At 39.5% G+C, this 19,017-nt stretch overlaps 1 protein-coding gene across 2 annotated transcripts; it reads right to left on the reverse strand.

Moving 5' to 3' along the window:
- Positions 1-1,705: 1,705 nt before the first annotated feature.
- On the reverse strand, positions 1,706-8,279 carry SELENOK (selenoprotein K). 2 transcript variants are annotated; one of them, XM_032290226.1, is made up of 5 exons: positions 8,085-8,279; positions 4,735-4,825; positions 3,187-3,270; positions 2,468-2,554; positions 1,706-2,209 (listed from the first exon to the last, which is right to left on the reverse strand). In XM_032290226.1, exons 1-5 carry the CDS (start codon positions 8,101-8,103, stop codon positions 2,206-2,208), a joined length of 285 nt encoding a protein of 94 aa, XP_032146117.1. In that variant the 5' UTR covers positions 8,104-8,279; the 3' UTR covers positions 1,706-2,205. The 2 variants fall into 2 exon arrangements, with proteins under 2 accessions (XP_032146117.1, XP_032146118.1); XM_032290227.1 differs by lacking the exon at positions 1,706-2,209 and having other exon boundaries at positions 2,464-2,554; positions 8,085-8,178.
- Positions 8,280-19,017: the final 10,738 nt, after the last annotated feature.

Consider the following 19,017-nt stretch of genomic DNA (forward strand, 5'->3'; position numbering starts at 1 on the left):
ACATTTTAATTCTATCACACTGTAATTCTATCTGAAGTGCAAAATAGAACACCTGAATGTCAAAAGCAGCCAGGACTCTGGGATAACATCTGAAGAACAAGTCCTGCAGCAGTGGCAATGCTAGAAGGCAGAAGAGGACCATGGTTCATATGCTCAGGCGAAGCCATCAGTAATACCAACCAACCATCTACTGAGACTACCATGGTCTCCCTAGAGAGTCAGATGGAGGTTTAATAATGCCTCTGCCATTCACTGGCCATACAATCTAGGAAACTGCCAAACTTTACTGAACCCTTGCATGTATCTGTATAACGCAAATGTCATTATACATTTACCTCACTTTGTATATATGTATACATTATACATATACCTCACATTGTCAGAATTTAAAATGTATAAAAATTTACAGGGTGGCCGGGCGCGGTGGCTCAAGCCTGTAATCCCAGCACTTTGGGAGGCCGAGGCGGGTGGATCACGAGGTCAAGAGATCGAGACCATCTGGTCAACATGGTGAAACCCCGTCTCTACTAAAAATACAAAAAATTAGCTGGGCATGGTGGCGCGTGCCTGTAATCCCAGCGACTCAGGAGGCTGGGGCAGGAGAATTGCCTGAACCCAGGAGGCGGAGGTTGCGGTGAGCCGAGATCGCGCCATTGCACTCCAGCCTGGGTAACAAGAGCGAAACTCCGTCCCAAAAAAAAAAAAAAAAAATTTACAGGTTGGGCACAGTGGCTTACACCTGTAATTCCACCATTTTGGGAGGCCATAGCAGGAGATCACTTAAGCCCAAAAGGTTGAAGCTACAATGAGCAGCCACTGTACTCCAGCCTAGATAACGGGGTGAGACACTGTCGCCAAAAAAAAAAATCTGATACATAACTGAAGTGGCCAACAAACTGTTATCCTTATCCTCAAACTTGCATTATAATTACTTCTTTATCCTAATACTGTTATCTTATGCCACAATATCCCATTTCCTGACAAACAGGGTTGAATAAATGCTGATAAATCAACATAAAAAGACTTTCACCTGAATACTTGGTTTCAAAGCCTGGTAAACACTGGAATTATCTGTATTCATTTTTCCAATATTTATTTCCAGTAAATACTACGTCTATCTTACATGTAATCACTATTCAAAGGACTGCCAACAAAATTCCTAGTCTCAGAGCTTCCATTCTAGTGAAAGTGAAAGTTATCAGTATTCAGATGCATTTTAAAGCCAATAGGCAGTATTTTGAGCAGTTGTATAGAGTTCAAATTTGTCGAGGTAGCATTGAAGCCCATTTTATTTTATTACTATTATTTCTTTGAGACAGGGTCTCACTCTGTCGCCCAGGCAGGAGTGCAGTGCTGTGCTCACGGCAACTTCAGCCTCCTGGGTTCAAGCGATTCTCCTGCCTCTGCCTCCTGAGTAGCAGGGATTACAGGCACACATCACCACATCTGGCTAATTTTGGTATTTTTAGTAGAGATGGAGCTTCACCATGTTGGTACAGCTGGTCTTGAACTCCTGACCTCAAGTAATCTGCCTGTCTTGGCCTCCCAATGTGCTAGGATTATAGGAGTGAGCCACCACACCCAGCCCAAGTCCATCAGTTTAAAGACTATGTAGTAAATCTTCATTTTGTAGCTCAGTTTTGTTAGCTATGGCTTTATAAATACCCTGGATCATTATATTTGGTAGCAAATCAGACAAAATGTATTAAAGATTCATGAGACAAATATATTAAAAAATTAATTCAAGAGCACAGATATGATATGCATACTACCGATATAAATACAATGTGATTTATAAATGAGAAAAAGTTAACAATGAATGGTATTTCAGAAGTTGAAAAGGTGACACTAACAGTGCTAAATACACAGGCTTTATTTTCTTCAGTTTTTTCATGAATTTAATATAAAGATGAGTCCATTGTGCAACCTAAAAATTTACTTATTAAAACTATATTAATACTTTAATAAACTATACAAAAAGGTAATGAGACAAACATGTACATTTATGGAACTGCATGTCAGTCAGGCCAGTTCCCTGCAGAGGGAATTCCTGGCATGACCTCATTCATCTGCGAGGACACAGAACAGTCCTTGTTTAGACATACACATTCATCTACTGCTCAGCATGATCAGCCTTCCACTTCTTGATGGTTTCCCTCTGCTATGAATGCATATGTCCAGTTGTCTGCTTCTTAGAGCAGACATTTACCTAAAAGAAAATGTTACAATAATTGGTTACTGGTTATTAATTTGGATCTGTGTGAAAAGCCAAACATATTACATGTTATTAAAACTTCTCAAAACACATTCTGATAATGCCAGTAGATATTTCAAGGGTTAAGATAACAAATATATTTGCAAATAATATGAGTAATTATAAACTGTTGGGTAACTTCTTAAAGAAAACATTACTACAGAAGCATTTTCAAAACAAAACCCTACAAAATCATTTCAGATCTGAAGTTACCTTCCTCATCCACCAGCCATTGGAGGAGGACTGGGGCCACGCAGATGATTGATTCTACCCATTCTTCGGGGAGGGTTTCCTGGTGGCCTAACAAAATAAAAAGTTAGAATCTACTGTTTGATAGACACAACTTTAATGGCCTCTTTTTAAGAGCACTCAACTAGACCCTATTCTTTTTCGGCACCCACATGACTCTAAAACATTATTTAAAATAAAAACTACCATTTTAGGTCAGGAGGCAAAAATTCAAACACTTAAAGGGACGAAACACATATCGTACACAAGGAACTGAGTCAAGAAAGGACTGTGATGAACTGAACAGCACCTCCAGTAATGCCCCCTGAAATCAGGCTCCAGCTGATTTTTGCCTCATGGAAACATAAGCCTAGCCCAGTGGTACCTGATCTTTTAAGTTTTTAATTAACAACTGGAAATCCAGATTTTAAAATGAAGTCTTTAGATTTTAATGCTGGCCACCAGTTTTCATCCTCTAATTTGGACTTTTTCCATGGGATATTTGATGCATATTTTAGCTTTGTCAGATTAACTCTGATTATTCTCAAATCAGGCAACTTGACTTTTAATTTACAGTAACATTAATTTTGTAAAATAGAATTTAAACTTTTGCTTTCCACAAATCTAACTCTACCTAAAATATCTAGTTTAATCAAGATATACGAAGAGATAAAAACAACTATTATCAATTTAAAAAGCTGTACCCTCTTCCATCATCATATCTGGAATCAGATGAGTTTCCATAGCTTCTTCTTTTTTTCACATCTTGCTGAAGCAGGGTTTTGAAACTGAAACAAGGGGCAGAAACAACAAAGGTATCACTTTTGACAACATTCTAAATATATTTCTGTGGTTTTTAACCATCATCCCTATGAGAGGATTACTAAACCCACTTAGCTCCCAACCCATATTTCTTGTAGCCAGCTGGACCACAGCATCTAACTTAAGCATGTGTCCATAAACTGAATGTGGTATGTTGTGCACCAAATCTACACTTCTTTGTATTACTTATTTGCTAATAACTCCCCTAGACAGAGCATGAAACCAGAGTCAACCCCGACCTCCACTTTAAATCAACCATCAGGTTTTTACAGTGTCTCATGTTCATTTCCACTGCAAAAGTCTACCTAACATCTTGGAGAAGGAGGGACCGAGGGTGGTGTAGCAGAAGCACAGGGCTTCTGGGAATCCATTTAAATGGAATTTTTAAAAAATGATATGTAAAATGACATGGATTTAACTGAGTTTAAAAAGTATTTTTATAAACAACATGGAGTAGGTGAAATTTGTAAAAGACTAAGTTTTACATTGGGTAACTCAAGGCCTCTCTTGTGCCTTGTATTTTTCTGTGGAACCATCTCTTCCATTTTACATTCTATGCCATCTAATTTATGCAATATACAGCCATAAAATGAAACTTTCTAAACCACAGCTAAGATCAAATTAAGCATAAAGACCACAGCCTGATACTCAAAACTTCTCTGCCATTCTTCATATGGTTTCCTTTAACTGGCATAACTTCCTCTGATTTTCACCTCCCACAGTCATGCCCACCCTTGCAATATGAGAAGATTTACTGATCGTAAAGTCAATTAAAAAAAGTGTCTGTCTCCCACATCTTTACACCCCTACAGTTCTCAGATCATGAGACACTCAAATACGTGTCCAAATTTAGGGATAGGTTAAGACTTCTTAATTGTTGATGAACAATTCTAACAAACACCATGTAAAAGACCAAAAAACACATTTTATAACTGCTTACAATTATGAAAACATTTAAATTTTTGTCTTCTTTACCAATTCTAACCCTTCATTATAAAAACGTTTGCTACTTAGGAATATTTTTAAAAACCAGGATATAAAACCCTTTATTTTATAATATGGAATAAAAGTTGTACACACACACACACACACACACACACACACACACAATCCCAAGAATAGTAGAAAGTGAGGCCCAGTCATTTAGCATTAGAATGGACAGACCCAGCCATAGGTTGAAATGGTTACCACCAAGGTTAAGACATGGTCAAGTTTACCAATCCAACTAACATATATTCATAATCATAAGATGTCTGGTGGTAGCAGCTTTATCACTAAAGTCTATATCTCTTTGTAAAGGTATTTTTAAAATTGCAATTAAAAAAACTGCTTCAGAAAATTTGGGTTTATTTAAGATACCTAACATAATGCACACAACATACTCCCGTCAACTTAAATATCAGGACAATTAAGAGCACTTCTATACTTACAATAAAACCACAAACTCAGCTATTCCCCAGAAGAAATCTGTTATCAAAGATAATCTCCATGGAGACTGATTCCGGCTGTCCAACACCTGTCCTACAGATAAGAATTAAAGAAACTTTAGTGAGGGCTACCAATCCCTAACCCAAGAGGCATTGCGTTTAATTGGTGAGGTAACAATGATTGATTGACTTGGGTTTCAAGTTGCCCATTGTTCCAAATGGCCAACACCAGAAGAAATCTGAGCATCATTCTAAGGAAAGGTTCGGAGAAGTAATGTTCCATGTTATCTAGGGACAGTCCTCTAGTATGTCAAAAGCCTATTGCAGTTTATAATCTTGGTTGGCGACTTCATTCTATTCAAGTATTTTCTCTCTTTCTATAAATATACAACAAAAATTTACCATGGTTAAAAAAATTAGCAATGGTTACCAACGGTTAACCATTTTAAACAGTACAGTTCTGTGGTATTAAGTATATGCTACATTGATGTACAACCATCACCACCATCCACTTCTAGAAATTTTTCATCTTCTCCAGCTGAAACTCTATACCCATTAAACCCTGATTCCCATTACCTTCTCCACCCAGTCCCAGCAACCACCATTCTACTTTCTGTCCTACAAATTTGACTACTCTAGGAACTCATAAAAAAAGAATCAGTGTCTCACACCTATAATCTCAGCACTTTGGGAGGCCAAGGTGGGCGGATCATGAGGTCAGGAGTTAGAGACCAGCCTGGCCAGCATGGTGAAACCCCGCCTCTACTAAAAATACAAAAATTAGCCGGGTATGGTGACGCACGCCTGTAATCCCAGCTACTCAGGAGACTGAGGCAGGAGAATCGCTTGAACCCAGCAAGCACAGGTTGCAGTGAGCTGAGATCTAGTCACTGCACTCCAGCCTGGGCGACAGAGTGAGACTCCCTCTCAAAAAAAGAATGGTAAAATTTTTGTCCTTTAGTGACCAGCTTTTCACTTGGCATGTCTTCAAAGTTCATCCATGTTGTAGCATGTGTCAAAATTTCCTTCCTGAAGGTTGAATATTTCCTTGTATGTATATACTACATTTTGTTTACCCACTCATATCTGTTGATGGACATATGAGTTGCTTCCACCTTCTGACTGCTGTGAATAATGCTGTTATCAACATGGGTGTAAAAATATCTCTTTATTCAATTACTTTGAAGAAAGAAATGGGGCGGGTGAAAATAAAGGAATGCTCACACCACTTCCATATTCCTAAATGTGTTGAGTATTTCATTTGCAAAGTCTCTTGCCTGTATAAAAAGATCGCTTATTCATACTCTTACAAGTCTTTGGAATCGGTTATTTTGATAAAATTCTTATAAATTAAAGAGTGTGTATGCTCTAAGTACTAAAGAGAATTTGGCTTGTTCTTCATTAAAATAACCACCATTTTCTATAATAGCATATTCTTGTTTCTAATAATAGACTCTAGTTTTATCTTAAGCAAACTGGATCTATTTTTCAAATCACTTTAATAGATGCTACAACATAAACTGGTACACTGTAATTTCAGCTTTGCAAATCAAGACATCAGAATATTTGGGGGGAAGAATAACTGTCAACTACCTCTCCTTTCCATCATCCCAAGGGCTTCACCCCACTCACTTCTACCCCCTCCATGAGGGTTTTACTTTTCCTCTTTTCTTCACCGGCTTAATTTTAGATAACCACTTGGATCTAAGCTCTCACTGTGCTACTGAGAGCAAGGGGCTACAAAAGTCAGAGGGTGGATGACAGGCTTAGTTCTCTGTCTCCTACTAGCTCTGCTCGTTGGCTGATGTGACATTTCTCCTTCTCCGACAAACAGTATTCCAGGGCTAGCCATAAGATTGCTGCAAAACAAAAGTCATCTGATAGTAAGAAAAAGATATTTGTTCATTAAGTGCTGATAATACAACCCTAAGAAGGTGTATCTAATTGGAAACTGACATTTCTTCCTGTGGCTCTATCTTGCTTTTCCACTTTCCCACCTAGTTTCTGAAGGCAGAATCTTCCTTCCACCAATATCTCCAGAGAGAAATATGGTGTTGGAATGCAGTTCCATTTCTCAACTCTTAAGTGCGATAAAGGCCCTAATCAGCTACTTTTGTGGACCAAATGAAATAATGAACACACAGTAAGACAACAAATACAAGGAATCATTCAACAATTCATACAGAAGCTTCCAGCCTTAAGCTTTCATCACAAAGGCTATAAAACAGGCTCTAAAACAAACCGAAGTCTGAAAGCGCCTAAAACTAAGATGAAATTTTGATGCTTTTCTGTAGTGTCCATTGATCTACTTGTTCCAAAGATTTTTAAGTGAGAGATGAGGAGGGAAGATTTTTAAAAGTCAAGAAATACCAAAGTGCGCTTAGCCAGAATGCTTCTCTGCTACGTTACTGGTCTCTGGAGAAAAACAGATGACTCAAATAGAACCAAGACCTAGTTCCAGTGATCCACAACTACCTGTTAAAACTGCGCCAAAGAATTTCACCTGAGTCAAACAGGTGGGCAGGCAGCTCTAGCGCTGATCTTAGACAGTCATGTCCCTCCTTTCCGGTCATCTTCTTTGTGGAGTCGCAGAATTAAGTCTCTCAGATTCTTTATTCCGGTAATAATTAACTTGCTCCTAGGGAAGGACAGTACTTCTTCCTGTGTCCCTTGAAATTCGAGCAAAAAGTTCCATGTATGACTAGCTACCCTCTCCTGGGGAAAAAGCCTATTCAAAGCTTTCCTCTAATTACCATCCTAGGTCGGCTCAGTCTTTTTACACGTTGTAGAAAGAGGCAGCACAGTTGATAACAAGGATGCTGACGTCAGCCTACCTAGGTTCGAATCCCGACTCGGCCATTAACTGTTAACTCTGTGATCCTGGGCAAGCTATTTAATCTATCTGCGCCTCAGAGTTTCCACCCGTAAAACATGATTGAATGTGACGATAAGGAAATAACTGAAACAGTGCCCAGAGCACAAGCGCTACGTGTACAGCGTCAGCGTCGTTGTCCTTACGTCGGTATCCTTACGTCGTTTTAAGGATACCGACGCCCGAGTGGAAAGACCACCCTCGCAAATCCACAATCAAACGCTTGCTGTACGAAGGCGGGGGTGCTAGGCTCCCAGTACTCAGCGTGAGGCCAGCGGGACCTCCGCCCCCGACTGCCAGCTCTGAGACAATCTGCTGACTCGCCGCAAGCCGGGGCGACTTCGAGTAGCTCCGCCTGGCCTCAGAGCACTAAGTCCAGGGAAGCCGCACCGGACCCAGGACTCAGCGAGCGACGATGAAAGGAACCCAGGGTCCGACCTTCCAGGTCAGCGGTCGAAGCCACAGCCCGCCCTCAACTCACCGTTCGAGATGTAAACCATCTTGTCCCACTTCCCCGCTTCGGAGCGACTGGGCGCCTGGCCCCTCTCGGTTTCCGTACCTCCTTCTGTGCCCCTCCCTTCGAGCGTCACAGGCCGTGATTAGACAAAACAATGACGTGGACGGCGGTCGGCAGAGCCCATTGGCTGTTGAAAGAGACGCCCTCGACGGCCGTTTTTGTCCCGTCACGCCCGCAACTTCCGGTTCGGCGGAGGCGGCCCAGCGGACAACCGGATATGACATTAAGGACTGCCCTGTAAGCCCGCGGTTTCCAGTTCTCTATCCCACTTAATTGTGGAGAGTTCGTTCGCGCCGCCTAGTGAGGGGATCTGTTTTCTAGTCGGTTGATAGACCCCAGGTCGGGGTAGGAGAGGCTACCCTGTATGAAGTGCCTTGAAGGGCCTCTGACAGGAAGAAACGCTTCCGAATTTTCCAGACGTGTCGACGTTTGAGGGTGCTGAGCTTGTAAGATTTGGTAGGAGGGTGGTGACTCTACACCGTAAGGAACTTTATTGTCACGCCTTTGGGAGCATACTGCCAGGCTCCTCCTAGATACGTATATTCATTCTCTTTAAAATCAACATGTCTACCTGGGTTCACCAGAAACTGAGTTTTCCTTAGCCTTATGTGAGGCTGCTGAAAAATAAATTTAACTGTAGGCCCTGTCTCTGCTGGTTTCTTATTGATGGCGACTGCTTGTGACCACTGCAGTGACAGATGAATTAAAAGACATTTCTTGGGCATTTACTAAATGTGGACCACATACCATGGATGTTTACTCTGCTCCAGCCACTGGGCTGCTTCTGTTCGTGGAACGTGGCCATTTCATTCCCATCTCAAGTCCTCTGCACTTGCCTATTCTTTCAGCGTGGAGTCCTAATGGCTGCTTCCTTTGGCTCCCCCCGCCCCAGTTCTCAAGCCGTATGTCATCTCTTTGGAAAGATTCCTAATCACCTTTCAGAAAATGAGAATTATATGCTGGAAATCTATTTTGTATTTAGCAATGTTGGTTAAGATTGTATGTTCTAATACTTAGAACTGACAAAGATTTAATTTTATGTTAAGTTTGGAAAAAGCATTTTCCCCAGAGAAGTTCGTAATAGGACAGGACAATATCCTTCACCTCACCTGGGATTTGTGCACCGCAATCATAAAGGATCATTTCTGCAAAAATATTAGGGTGGAGCCGTTAAGTTTCCCAAGAGCCTTTCTTCCTAGACCGTGCCACCGTCATCTCTCACCTGCTTTATGCTAGTTTCCTTCTAACCGAAATCCCAGGTTCCGTCTTTTACCATCCTTAGGCAATTTTTCAAACTGTAGCAAGATCGATCTTAAAACGGAGATCGTTTCATTCCCTCGCCTAAAACCTTCTGAACACTAAAATTGAGTGATTTCCCATTGCTCTTAAAATCCAGTTCCTTGTCATGGCCTACAGGCCTAAGGTGACTTGTCCTCTTGATTGCTCTTCTCACTGTACTTCCGGCCACACCTCCCCACCCAGATTATGCTCTGGCAACATTGTTCCTTCACTTTGTGAACACCCTGGATTTTACTGATATCTCTAAGGCCTCTGCCATGATTATCCCTCTAAGTGGAAGCCTCTTCTGACTGTGCACATCCAATTTGTTTCATCCTTTCACTCTTCAGGGTACCCTTCCCTGGCCTCTTGTCTCCGTGTTTATTTTCTTCATAGTAATTCACATTGTGAAACTATTTATCTGATCATTGATTTTTGTCTCTTGTCCTCAAGAAAATATAAGAAGAGGTCAGGAATCCTGTCTGCCTTATTCTCTTTTATATACTCAAGGTCTATCATAGTTCTTGGCAAGTAGTAAGCGCTCAGATACTTGTTTTAGTTGAATGAGAGACAAAGATCTTTTTAGACAATTCCTTAAAATCTATCCAGTTGCCAGAGGAAAGAAACTAACATTGGGATCTCCTGAGTACTGGACATTGTGAGGCTATCTCTTCCTCTACATTCCTTTATCTAGATCATTTTTGCCTGAGATTTAATGCAGTGATTTCCTAATGAGCTACCTCTAGTTTCTCTATACTCTATCTTCAGCTGCTAATTTAATCTGATCTTGCCTCTCCCACTCCCAAACTTTCAGTTTCTTCCCATCACCTGACCAGCAACATCTAGCCTCCCTGGTCTGCTGTTAAGGGCTTTCCTGATATAGCTTAGATTTTGCTCTCTGATTTCTAGTTCCCTAATAGACCCTTTGTTTTCCTGCCTTGTTGCCTCTGCTCATGTGTTTCCTTTTGAAGGGAACTTTCTCCACCTGCTAAAATCTGATCAATCCTTCAGGGCAAGGCATGTTACTCTCAAATAACACAGGTGAAAGGACTTTAAAAATTGAAAAAAATTGTATAGTCAGTAACAAGATGTGATAGAGGACAAAGATAACATTTCCCCTCTTTCTTTAATGTCTTCATGTCTAGAACTAAGCATTAGCCACTAGCCACATGTGGCGTTGAATATTTGAAATGTGACTAGTTTGAATTGAAATGTACTGTACAAAATGCGAGATCACAGATTTAGAATGAAATATTGTAAAATATCTTATTTTTAATACTGATATGTTGAAATGATAATGTTTTAGAGATTAAAGAAAATATTTCACTAAAAGTAATTTCATTAATTTTATTTACTTACATGACTACTAGAAAATTTTAAATTACATAATTGGCTCACATATATGGTTTACATTGCATTTCTGTTGGATACTGCTTGTGTAGAATGAAGACATTGGCCTGGCATAGAAGAGGCATTCAATAAATATTTGTTGAATGAATGAAAGAATTGGTAGTTTTAATAATGGTTAGTATGTATACGGGGTTTACTATGTGTCAAGCACTGTTCTAAGCACTTTCCATTTATTCATTTAATCCTCATAACAACAATAATAATAGCTAACATTTATATAGTGCTTATCCTGTGCCAAGCAACGTTCTGATTGTTTTTTATGTATTCGTTCATTTAAACTTCAGGCCTACTGAGTTCTATTATTCCCGTTTTACAGTTAAGGAAACTAAGTCAGAGATAGCTCAAGTGACTTACCCAAGGTCACACAGCTAATAAGAAGCAGAGCTGAGATTAGGTCAAGAGCCAGGCTCTATAGTTTGTACTCTTAGTCCCTGTACTGTGCTGTGTATCCACACATAACACAAGTATTGAAATAGTATACAGTCAACCATGGTATTCATAGTATAAAAGAGGTGATTTCTGGAGACTGTTTGACTGTATCTCAGCTTTCTCAAAGTTGCAAAATAGCTGCCCAATTTTTCTTTTCTAGATTCCCCAGCAGAATCCCCTGAGCATCTCTAAGTGAATGACCTTCCTATCTGCACCAATCTCTTGGCCAGCAGGATGGGCCCTTCTGAATGACAGATACCCCTGGAACTGAAGCGCAAGTCAATCCCACTTAAGCTAGAGGGCTTGAGAGTTGGAGAGGGGTAGGGTTTACCCCAAGATAATGAAAGCACACTGGGTTACATAGAAACAATAAGATGTCTTTAATATTACTGTTAGGAAACATGAAAACAGATGGCATTTATATTCTTTATTAACCTTTTATGTGTTTGTTCTTCCAGTTACTGCCTGTGCATTCTTTATCTGGACTCAGAATCCTTAACTCTTTAATTGCCTCATTTTCTACCATATACTCTTTATTATTGTATGTAGCCTCAGAATGGACCTGCTGTGCAACTCAGCAATTTTTGAACCAATAATCACATCATCACTTCAGCTGAAGTGATGGTTGTCTTACTCTACAAGTCACTTTCTTAAACTACCTGAACTTATTTTCTGTGTCAAAATGAGAAAATGGTTATAAAAATTCACATTGCAGTCATCCTTGGAGAATTTGATTGGCTAAAAAGTTTAGAATTTCATCTGTAGTCTCCCAAGTGTTTCACAGAATTAATTACATTATCAGTTTCACTAGTGAGCCTGTATGATTATGTATAAATTGCCTATCTTTAAATGAATAAGGAATATCTAGACTCAACCTGTGGTTCTATTACAGCATGAAAAATAGTATTCAAATTATAATTTCTAACTTTTTAAACTCATGATCCATTTTTGGCAATCCTGGTAACTGTAATGTAAACCATTATAGTGGTAAATGGAATGGAATACTGGTCCAGAATTTTACATTTAGACCATCAGAGATTTAGCTGTTAGTTGCCTTCCAGGGGCATTGACTGATCACTAAAAGCAAATTTTTACTATTTTTAGAATTGTATTCCATAGTTCCAAAATATGTGTTACTTTCTACTCCGTATCTTTAGATTCCTAAATATGGAGTATACAAAGTATAACAGTATGTGCATTTTATTATTATGTTTACAGATCTCAAGATAACATTAATCTTTGTACTTTGAAAAAGTGAAGTATAGATATGTGCTATGTGATATTAAGGAATGTATAATTTATGATTCTTATTCACTAACTGGTTTGATATATAGTATTGATGGTTCTTGGATCTTCCTTTCTTTTAATGTGATACCTGTACATAATATTAAAATCAAAAGATGCAAAGGGATATCCCATGAAGAGCAAGTCTCCTTTCTTCTCCTGTAAACCAGGATTCTAAATGTTGATTCCCTAGCTTAGTGATATTGTCATAAGCACTGCTTGGCAAATCTTCTGGGCAATAGAAGCATTGATGACAGGTTCTCTTCTTTGAATTTCCATCTTCTGGATTTTGGCCAAGCAATTCCTCACTCATTTTTAGCTCTTTTAATGCCTTTAAAATGTTATTTTTTCTCATTATTTTGTCTAGATTTTTTTTTTTTTTTTTTTTAGTTTTCCTAAGGAGGCAAGTTAGTACAAATTACTTAATCTTTCATGGCAGAAGTGGAAGTTCATACATTTATTTAACCAAATCAACATGACAATTCAGGTCTTAGATTCAGCGGTGTTTTGCTATTGACTGTAAAATTTCTGTGATTTATGTAGAAATTTTCTAGAGCAACTGCTGTTTTCCTAGTATTGTCAAAACAAATTATTACTTATAAACAGGAGGATCGTTACTAGTAACCCAAAACGTGTGGATGATTAGAAAACATTTATTTTGCCAATAAACATCCCACTTTCCAAAACCAGACAGATGAATAAAACCTTGATTTGGTTTGACACGCTTTGTCCTTTTAATGGAAGGTTCAATGAAAATAGGTTTATTTTATAGTCTCTTAGGGAAAAGTTCTTTCTTTGTGGCCCAGTGATTACTGTTTGTGGAAAAAATTATTAGCTAGGCTTGAAAGGGTGCTATTAGGGAGGTTGCTGTGACCTCAGCTAGGTGGCTAGGGAAGCTGTTCCTAATAGTTCAAGAGTACTTTATTTTTTCTTACTAATTATATAACACAAGCAGCTTGGATAGTATTACCCAAGGTCAAATACGGGTCTCAAAAAAATCATCTTTCACAATTATCAGTAATTCATGTCTTTGCTGTGACACTAACTTGTTTTTGATGGGAAGTATGAAACAGAGACTCTGAAAATGGAATCTGGCAACAGAAGATGTGTTGCTTGATATTATTTTTTCATTCCTTTTGAATGTATTTAGCTACTCCTTAGTGGCACCCAGTATTTCATGTTCAGATTGAGATATTTCACAAGTATGTTGGAGACCATATGTGCAGAAAGTGGAGAAGCAAGTAGAAATGGATATGTAGCCATCCTGGGTATTGACCTGTTCCTGGGCCGGACTCAGCTGGCTAGCAAGGGAGGGGAGCAGTTATAGGGGATGCCAACAGGGCTTGCACACAAGATAGCCATCACTTAGGCTTACTGATGCAGCAGTGGTGGCAGTATGAGCAGTTCACAGCCAGACTTAGTAGGCTAACTGGATACTCAGGAACTGAGTGTTGGGACTGTTCTTACATGGGGAAGCCACCCAGAATATAACTCTAATCATTTGAACAGATTCACTATTTTTAGAAGCGTAAAATTAGAAAGAAACCCTACTAAATTACATTTTCCATCATAAGCCTTAAAAAATGTTCATATCCTTAACCCAGCATTTCCATTTCTAGAATTTATTCTGAAGAAACAATGAGATGTTCAAACAGATTTATGTGAAAGGATGTTTGTGGCATTGGTCATGTTGGTGTCCCTGTTCAGGAGCTAGCTATGATGGGTATCATGTTGGGTCTCCACCTGAGACATCGATCACCACTGGCGGAGGTCTGTCCTGCAGACCCTGACTCAGCGACGGATGAATAAATGCACTCACACACACAGTACAGTGATTTGAGTGGACTAGGGATGGTCATCAGCTGCTTTTAAAGGGTGGTTGCAGCTAACCGACCACTACTCCCTGTCCTTCCTCACATTTATTCAGTGTAGATTTAATAACAGAAGTTCTAAGTCAACATACTTGAGAATAATTAACATGGTTAAAAGAGTGGTTTTACGAATGATAAAAGGTCTTCGTTTTGGGGCCCAGAATAAACACCATTAATGGGTAATTCCCCTTTCGACCTCTTCCTGGGATGACTATCCAGCACAAAGTTTATATGAGTAAACAAATTACAGTAGAGACAAAGGGATGTAGGGTAAACAGACTTAACTGGGAAATCTTTTATTATCCTAATCTTCTCTATGACTTAATACTCTAACACCTTCAGCCCCTCTTATAAGTCAATAAAAACCTTTCGGCCTTCCAAAAGGTTTGAGACCAAAACTATCTCTTAATATTTTGTCAACCACCCTGAGTGAATCTCAACAGATATTTATCACAGTGTTATTTGGAATGAAAAAGAATGGAAGCCATGTAACTGTGCAACAATGGGGACTGGCTAAGTTTTGGAATACAACATCATACTGTACATTAAAATAATTAGAAACCACTCATGATATATTAAGTAAAAAATCAGATTGCAAAACTATGTACAGTATGATATCAATGTAAAAAAATGTATTTATATGGAAATATACTAATATCCTATTATGGGAGCGGCAATTTTATTCTTTCCCTTAAGCTTTTCTATAGTTCCCAAATTTTCTACAATAAACATGCATTCCTCTTATAACTAGAAATAATTATCAATACTTTTTAAAAGTTGGGCTGGGCACAGAGGCTCACACCTGTAATCCCAGCACTTTGGGAGGCCAAGGCAGGTGGATCACCTGGGGTCAGGAGTTTGAGACCAGCCTGGCCAAACATGGCAAAACTTAATCTCTACTAAAAATCCCAAAAAATTAGGCCGGGCGTGGTGGCTCAAGCCTGTAATCCCAGCACTTTGGGAGGCCGAGGCGGGTGGATCACAAGGTCAAGAGATCAAGACCATCCTGGTCAACATGGTGAAACCCCGTCTCTACTAAAGCTACAAAAAAAAATTAGCTGGGCATGGTGGTGCGTGCCTGTAATCCCAGCTACTCAGGAGGCTGAGGCAGGAGAATTGCCTGAACCCAGGAGGCGGAGGTTGCGGTGAGCCGAGATCGTGCCATTGCACTCCAGCCTGGGTAACAAGAGCGAAACTCCGTCTCAAAAAAAAAAAAAAAAAAAAATCCCAAAAAATTAACCAGGTGTGGTGGCACACACCTGTAGTAGTCCCAACTACTCAGGAGACTGAGGCGGGAGGATCGCTTGAACCTGGGAGGTAGAGGTTGCAGTGAGCAGACATTGTGCCACTGCATTCTAGCCTGGGCAATAGAGCAAGACTGTCTCAAAAAAAAATTGTATTTGTTAGAAATGGAGTTTATTCCTAGTTTTATTTTAATGGTTTGGATAATTCTTTTAAAAATTTAAAAGTTTTTTCCTTAGTATGATAGAAATTATAGAAAACAACTACTTAGGTAGTTGTTAACCTTTTTTTCTTTGAGATGGAGTCTCGCTCTGTCGCCCAGGCTGGAGCGCACTGGTGCGATCTCAGTTCACCGCAGCCTCTACCTCTTAAGTAAAAAATTCTCTGCCTCAGCAAGCAATTCTCTGCCTCAGCCTCCCGAGTATCTGGGATTACAGGTGCACATCACCACACCTGGCTAATTTTGTTTTGTATGTTTAGTAGAGATGAGGTTTCACCATCTTGGCCAAGCTGGCCTTGAACTCTTGACCTCATGTTCCACCCACCTCAGCCTCCCAAAGTGCTGGGATTACAGGTATGAGCCACCATGCCTGGCCAGTTGTTAACTTTTGCCAATTTTATTTTGTAAGGTTATTGGCTTTGCCTAACTGCATTTGTACACATAAATATGTATTAGTCAAGTCAACGTTTTTTGTTTTGTTTTTTTCTAAGTATAAATAGACCCTAGTAAGAAGCAAAGAAGCACAATTTCAAGTTCCTTGCTGGTTAGCTCAAAAAAGCCCTTGCTTCTGATTAAAGTAAAGCTTTATACATTCAAATTTTGTTAATGATCTATTGGTAAGGCTACTAATGAAAAACATTCATTTTAAATGTGCTTTTTCTGAGTACTATCATATTACTAATTTTTTTTAAAAAGGGTGTTTAGGTTTTTTAGCCTTTCTTTTTGGTAGTAAACTGATTGTTAATAGATACTAGAATCATCTTACCAGTATTTTGACCGTACTGAAAAAATGACCTGTGAATAAAAAAAAAAAATCTGTGGAATTTTGTATGATAGCAAAAAACCTTAAACAAATTCTCAAAACAAACCCAAATGTTGCTTTGTGAGAGTTCAATCTGCCTCCCTTTAAAATAACTTAGAGGGTATAGAGTAATACATTGTGGCAAGTGAGTCTTATTTTTAGGGAAAGAAATTAAGAGTCCAAATCAATTATTTTTGCCCTCCAGCTGGAAGGCACTTTCTGGAAATTGGCAGGGAATCAATGCTGAAAATAAGTGATTTCCTTTAAGTACTCATACTGTAAAATACAAAACTTGAGCTGCCTTCTGTTTGAGAGTGAACAAGGGCTGCAGAGACTCTGATTTTTCCTAAGGCTCTACAGGGTCAAGAGGATTTGGGAGGCTGCTCACATGGTGCCCACCAACCATGCCCTGGAATACCCTCTGTGAGCAGCCTGTTTTCTTTAATTCACACTCCCAAATAAGTGGCACTTCAGCTTTAGGGATAAATAAACTACTTTTGAAATCTAAAACTAAAGAGGGAAATGGGCTTCTTTGACCATCTGAGTGATGTAAGGCATACTTAAGAGTTTGCCTTGTTATGATATGGGCCCAGGGAATGTGGCTGCAGATTCTCTGCCATTATGGAACTTTCATTCTCCACAAGAAGGAAGGGGATTGATAAATGCACAGATGATTAATGTAAGACAGAAGGAGGTCAGATGCCATAAGAGAATTGTAAGATATATTGCCGAGTTGCAATGAGGAAACTGAGGCCAGTATACAAAAATGAAAAATTTAGTTTATTCAGCAATTTAGTCAGCTCCTGGGCAAGGTTCTATGGTCTGGGACGGGGCCAGAGAAGTCGTGCTTAACTTCTCAGGGCAGGGGGTTTTATGGGGGTCAGAGGCGATTGATTGGATATTGGGGAAGCAAAGCATAGGCACTTTCATTGGTTGTAGGGAGACAAGGCCCGGACGGGGTGAGCCGCTATAGGTAAGGAGGTGAGACTTATTGAGGGGTGGGCTGGCCAAGGATGTATGGGGAGGGCTGCCATTGGGTAAGGCTTGGCAGGATTTCTTAAATTTTCGTGGGTTCAAATGTGTAGTTTAGTACTGAGAGTGCATAGTTTAGTGCTGAGGTTCAAATGCATAGCTTAGTGCTGAGAGTGCATAGTTTAGTGCTGAATATAGACCTGGGAGCAGAATGCAGAAGTGGGTGAGGGGAGCCCGCATGGAGACGCCAGATGCTGAGTAAGGTGTCCTGACTGATAAACTGTTATCAGGCATGGAGAGGGGTGGGTGTTGTCCATCCGGGTCCCAGCAAGGCTATCAACCTTACAACAATCCCATACAAAGTGCCCATGGGATGAGAAGATGGGAGAGCATGTGATACCTGAAGGGAATCAGAGAAGGATTCCTGAGAAATGACAGTTGAAGTGTACCTTGTAAGATAAGGTGTTTTTTTTCCCCTAGGAGTAAGAAGCTAGAAATGAAATGAAGGATTACAATGAGACTTCATCTGTCTTTCAAAAATCCTTTCACTTGAGTTTTTGAATGATCACATACCATAAACAAAATATAATTTATGATGGAATTAATTTGAATTCACTGATTTTTTAAAAGCATTCTATTTCCATAGCTTATCATATGAAAGAAAATTGTTTGTCGTTGGCTTAGATTTGTTGTGTACCTATTAAAGCCTAGCTGGTTCACTGCCATCCTAGAGATGTTCTAATTAGCATCAAGTCTGACATACGATATTATCCTGTCTCTTCTGAATGCCTTTTAGCTGGGTGAAATGCTACCTCTTAAATCATTTTTGTTCTTCAGATGTAAGTTATAGTTTACATTGGTTAAACTCAGGTACGCTTTTTTGATTATTGTTCATTGTTATCTCCTGTTGTCAACAAGCCATGGAAGTACAATAAAGCAGGAATGGCATGCCTTGGTGCCTATGAGGGATAGGCAGCTGGGAACCATGGCAAATGGTGCCTCTCTTCTCTGAAGGGGACAGACACTTTTCAGCTCTAGCCAGTTGTCACCATGAGGGATCGAGGGCCAGTGTAGCCAGAGTTTCCAATGGTTTTAAGAGAAATGTAAAATCTGGATGATCATCTGAAATTTCTCTGTTTTTAAATGTTGGTAACTAATTCACATTTTCAAAAAACATGGTGCTGGCCACATGGAACCTGCCTATGCGATAGGTACAGCGCAACAGCCACCTGTTTGCAACCCTTGCTTAAGACATACTCACTAGAAATTGCTAAAATCCCTCACAGGCCCAAGCATAAAGAAACGTAATATTAAAAACAATACCGCTAAGGCTTTTACTATGGAATATTTCAAACATTGAAAATATGAAAATAAACATAATTTAAAGGC

This window comes from Sapajus apella, unplaced genomic scaffold, assembly GCF_009761245.1.
Source record: "Sapajus apella isolate SASKATOON/1434 unplaced genomic scaffold, GSC_monkey_1.0 scaffold23, whole genome shotgun sequence".
NCBI lineage: Eukaryota > Metazoa > Chordata > Mammalia > Primates > Cebidae > Sapajus > Sapajus apella.